Source organism: Gigantopelta aegis, chromosome 14 (genome assembly GCF_016097555.1).
Source record: "Gigantopelta aegis isolate Gae_Host chromosome 14, Gae_host_genome, whole genome shotgun sequence".
Classification (NCBI taxonomy): domain Eukaryota; kingdom Metazoa; phylum Mollusca; class Gastropoda; order Neomphalida; family Peltospiridae; genus Gigantopelta; species Gigantopelta aegis.
In genome coordinates this window covers 13,052,516-13,057,515 of record NC_054712.1, presented here as the reverse complement: position 1 = coordinate 13,057,515, position 5,000 = coordinate 13,052,516, and the positions used below count along the sequence as shown (strand labels likewise).

The following is a 5,000-nucleotide window of genomic DNA, read 5'->3' as shown; positions in this document are numbered from 1 at the left end:
GTCACAATCACATCGATCATAGAGAATCTGAAGCCGGTTGTAGCCGAATTTGATGTAGTAAAGCCAAACCGAGCAGTATCGAGCTGAATAGCCGCATTGTGCTACAAAACAAAACAAAACAAAACAAAAATAATACCATACCAGATCTTGTTTGTTACTGGATTAGTTATATACCATGTTTATTTATTTATTTATTTATTTATTTATTTATTTATGTCATGTGTCTGTCTTTCTGTCTGTCTGTCTGTCATCATGTCTGTCTATCTATCTATCTATTTATACATTTATTTATTTACTTAAATATTTATTTATTCATGTATTCATTTATTTCATTATGTGAATCTTTACTTCTTTGTAAATTACTGTTTTAGTTATATCTTGGTTGTTTATTGGATTTGTGTTGGTTGGTTGACTGACTGACTGACTGGCTGGCTGGCTGGCTGGCTGGCTGATTGACTTACGGGTTGGTCGACTGATTGACTGGTTGACTGATTGACTGAATGACTGACTGAATGAATGAATGACTGAATGGTTGACTGGCTCAATGAACGACTAAATGGTTGACTGACTGACCGATTGACTGGCTGATTGACCGAGTGACTGATTGATTGACTGATTGATTGATTGTATGGCTGACTGTCTAGCTCACTGGCTAGCTAACTGACTATCTAGATGACTTGCCGGATGGATGGCTGACTGGCTGACTGACTAACTAGCTGACTGATTTGAGTGATTGACTGATTAACTGTCGGGCTGACTGACTAGCTCACTGACTGCCTAGATAACTTGCCAGATGGATGGGTGACTGGCTGCCTGACACACTGTCTAACTAGCTGACTGACTAACTAGCTGACTAATTGAGTGATTGACTGACTGCTGATTCACCAGCAGGCTGATTGATAAGCTGACTGACAAACTACGCTGGTTGACTGGCTTACCAGTTGACTGGTTGGCTGACTGACTGACTGACTGTCTGACTGTCTTGTTGGCTGGCTGTCAGACTGGCTGATTGACTGACTGACTGACTAGTTGACCAGCCGATTGCCTGACTGCCTGACTTGAGTGACTGATTGCCTGACTGACTGACGTCGTATCTTCAAATGCCTACAGGTGTGTATTATGTGTTTGTGCTTGTGTGTGTGTGTGTGTGTGTGTGTGTGTGTCTCTCTCTTCTCTCTCTCTCTCTTCTAATCTCTCTCTCTCTCTCTCTCTCCCATCTCTCTCTCTCTCTCTCTATCTATATAATATATAATATATAAATATATATATAATATATATATAATAAAATATATACTCTATCTCTATCTCTCTCGTCTCTCTCCCTCTCTCTCTCTCTCCCAAGTCCCCCCTCCTCTCTCTCTCTCTCTCTCTCTCTCTCTCTCTCTCTCTCTCTCTCTCTATGTGTGTGGGTGTCCTCCCCCCTAACCCTCTCCCCCCTCGTGTGTGTGTTTGTGTGTGTGTGTGTGCAGAGGGGGAGACTTAACGTGGAGTATCTGTAAGTGTAAGCTGAGGTGAGGCATGGATGATAATCAAAATAAGAAAAGTTAAAATTTGTTTTGATTAACGACACCACTAGAGCACACTGGCTAATTAATGGATCAAGAAATGAGCCAAATAACTATAGAGGGATTTCACTGACAAATCTTTAAGCAAGATTTTTGCATCGATTTTAAATGATCGCTTGCGAGGCTGGTGTGATGAAAATTTAATAATTTAAGAAAACCAAGCAGGCTTTCGTACTACTTACTCAACTATTGACCATATATTTACTCTCCATGCAGCTATTGAGAAGTATATTTGTAAACGTAAGAGGAGATTTTATTGCTTATTTGTAGATTTCTCAAAAACATTTGACACAGTGCGGCATGATGTTTTATCAAATAGTCTAATTGAGGTTGGCATCTCAGGACATTTTTAAAACATTATTGCCTCAATGTATAGTAAACTCAACGCTTGTGTAAATGGACTTTCTGAATATTTCAAGTGCAATGTCGGTATAGGCCAGGGTTGTACTCTTAGTCCTCAAATTGTTAAGAATAAAGTAAATTTTTGAAAAACACTGTTAATCATGGAGTATTCATTTCAGCTAATATATGAAGACGATGCTCTCAGTTACAAACAAATATTAAAGTTTTTAAACAGTTTTGCATAGCTACTGGAATGAAAATTAATGTTGACAAGACTAAAGTTATGGTATTTAGAAATAGTGGTCCTCTTCGATCATATATAAAGTGGTTTTACATGGGACCTCAAATTAAAGCAATTTCTTTTTACAAGTATTTAGGTATTATGTTCACTCCTAAATTATTTTGGAATAAAGCTCGGCTCTGTCTTTATGCTCAGGCAAACACATTTTTGTTGACATTTTACCGGTATCACAAGAGAGCAGGAAATATACCTTTCTCCGATAGCTTTAAATTAGTTGATGCCATGATAACCCCAATTTTATGTTATGGATCAGAAATATGGGGTACTAGCAGATGCAAAATTATTGAAGTTGTGCAAATTAAATTTTGTAAATACCTGCTTAAGGTTGGGAAATCAGCAAATAAATGATATTGTGTTGGGCGAATGTGGTAAGTTTCATCTTCAATATATTTATCTGACAAGAGTTATCAAATATTAGTTTAAACTTATTCCACTACCAGTTTTCAGATTACCTTGTCAAAGTTATTTGATGTTAATTTTTTTTAGATGATGTTGGGTACATTAATTGGGCTACAAAAGTGAAATAAATTTTGTTTAATTATGGTTTTGGTTTTGTATGGCTATGTCAGGAAGTAGGTAATACTGATTTGTTTATCTCCTTGTTTAAACAGAGACTTTATGACAGTTTACAGCAACAATGGTCAGCTGATATAAATATATCTGTCTCATCTTATTATTACAAGTAGTATAAATCTTTATTGAATATCGAACGGTACTTGCAACTTAACTTTGCGGTACAATTGAAAAGGGCCTTGTCCAAGTTTAGATGCAATAACTTTGGATTAGCTGTAGACACTGGCAAATTCAACAATATAACCTATGATCAAAGATGGTTCCCTTTTTGTAGAAATAATGATGAGGTTTTTTTAATGAAGACCAACTATATGTATTACTCGAGTGTAAAAAGTATACGGACTTAAGAAAAAGTTTATTTTTTATTTTATTAATAAATATTCGCATGTATCACCTTCAATTATTTTTGTGAGTTGATGTCGTCTGCAAATGAACTATTGCTTTACAATTTGTCATTGTTTTTATATCAGGTATCTGTAATAAGAAAGCTAAGCGATGATGTTTTGAAAGTTAACCACTCGCATGCGACAAAATATATATGATGTGTTTGGTGTATTTTGGGCCTGTGAACGTAATATTGAATAAACTTGTTCTGTTGTTCTTGTTCTTGTTCTTGATTAATTAATCATCGCCTTTTGGATGTCAAACATTTGGTAATTCTGACTCATTTTCATCAGAGGAAATCCGCTACATTTTCCCTAATGCAGAAAGGGATCTTTTATATGCACTTTCCCACAGACAGGAAAGCAGACACTACGGCCTTTGACCAGTTGTGGTGCACTGGTTGGAACGAGAAAAAAAAATCACTTGAATGGATCCTCCGAGATGGTTCGATCCTGCGACGCAAGCACCTCAAGCGAGCACTCAACCGACTGAGCTAAATACCCCACCCGAAAAAAAAGAAAAAAAAAAGAAAATGAAAATGAAATATAGTATTTAAAACACTGTGTGTCGTTATAACAACGGTCAAAGAATTTTTAAAAAACCATCAAGTTTATAATTTTACTTTTTTTAAATTTGTTATTCTTTTCGTTGATTTGTTTTTCAATATTCCAGCATTCGCTGCAACTAATTAGCAGCCTTCTGTTTGACACACACGTGCACTTCCAAACAGTATGGTTACAAGGCTGGATCGTGTGTATCCTTCGTTTGGATGGAAAACAACAATAGGTCAAGTGACCCCTATTAGTAATGCTTACGTGGACCGTTTCGATAATCGGTACGTTTTGGGGTTTTTTAAAGTTATAGTTGTTGTTTTTTATTGTTTTGTTAAAGGGGAATGTTTAGGTGGGGGGAGGGGGGGTTGGTTGGGGGAGTTTTTGTTTTTGTTTTTGTTTTCTTTTTTTGGGGGGAGGTGGGGGTTGGTTGGGTTTTTGTTGTATGTTGTTGTTTTGCATCTTCTGTTTCTTTGTTTGCTTGGGTTTTTTGGTTAGGATTTATTTTTATTTATTTTGGGGGGGGGGAGGGGTTGGGGGGGGCTGCTTAACGGGGAGGGCAGAGGTCATATTTACAAAATATAATGGTGTAAACATAACCAAATTTGTAACTATGTTTTCTGTCTGTTTCTCTGTTTATTTATTTGCGTGTTTGTATGTCTGTCTCTTTCTTTGTCTGTGTGGTATGTACCTGGCATTATATCAGTTCTCTTTGACAGCCAGGATCGGGATATAGCCCGATGTCTAACACCATATAACCGTAAATAAAATGTGTTGAGTGCGTCGTTAAATAAAACATGTCCTTCCTTTCTTTGACAGCCATTATTACTAATATTCTTTTCACGGTCTGTACAGTTACCTTGAGTTGTTTCTTTTGTCGTCGTTGTTGTCGTTGAAGTGGTTGTAGTAGGTGGCGCTGTAGTGGTTGTAGTTGTCGTAGTGGTTGTAGTTGGCACTGTAGTAGTGGTAGTGGTCGTAGTAGTCGTGGTGGTGCTTGTTGAAATATCTATTTTAAAATACTAACAACATATACACACATATACATGACGTGTGTGTGTGTGTGTGTGTGTGTGTGTGTGTGTGTGTGTGTGTGTGTCTGTGTGTGTGTACATTATATATATACTACGACCTAGAGAGAGAGAGAGAGAGAGAGAGAGAGAGAGAGAGAGAGAGAGAGAGAGAGAGAGAGAGAGAGAGAGAGAGAGAGAGAGACAGAGAGAGAGAGACAGAGAGAGAGAGACTCACATATGATCTTATCTTTACTGGATATAAAATCTAACGTCA

At 37.1% G+C, this 5,000-nt stretch overlaps 1 protein-coding gene across 1 annotated transcript in view; it reads right to left on the bottom strand.

Moving 5' to 3' along the window:
• LOC121389082 (transmembrane protease serine 9-like) overlaps positions 1–5,000 on the bottom strand; it is a 16,324-nt gene that overhangs the window by 8,982 nt on the left and 2,342 nt on the right. Inside the window, exon 3 of the mRNA XM_041520697.1 lies at positions 1–101. This exon is cut by the window's left edge and continues 7 nt beyond it. Coding sequence (XP_041376631.1) covers positions 1–101 — 101 coding nt within the window. The remainder of the gene's footprint in view (positions 102–5,000) is intronic.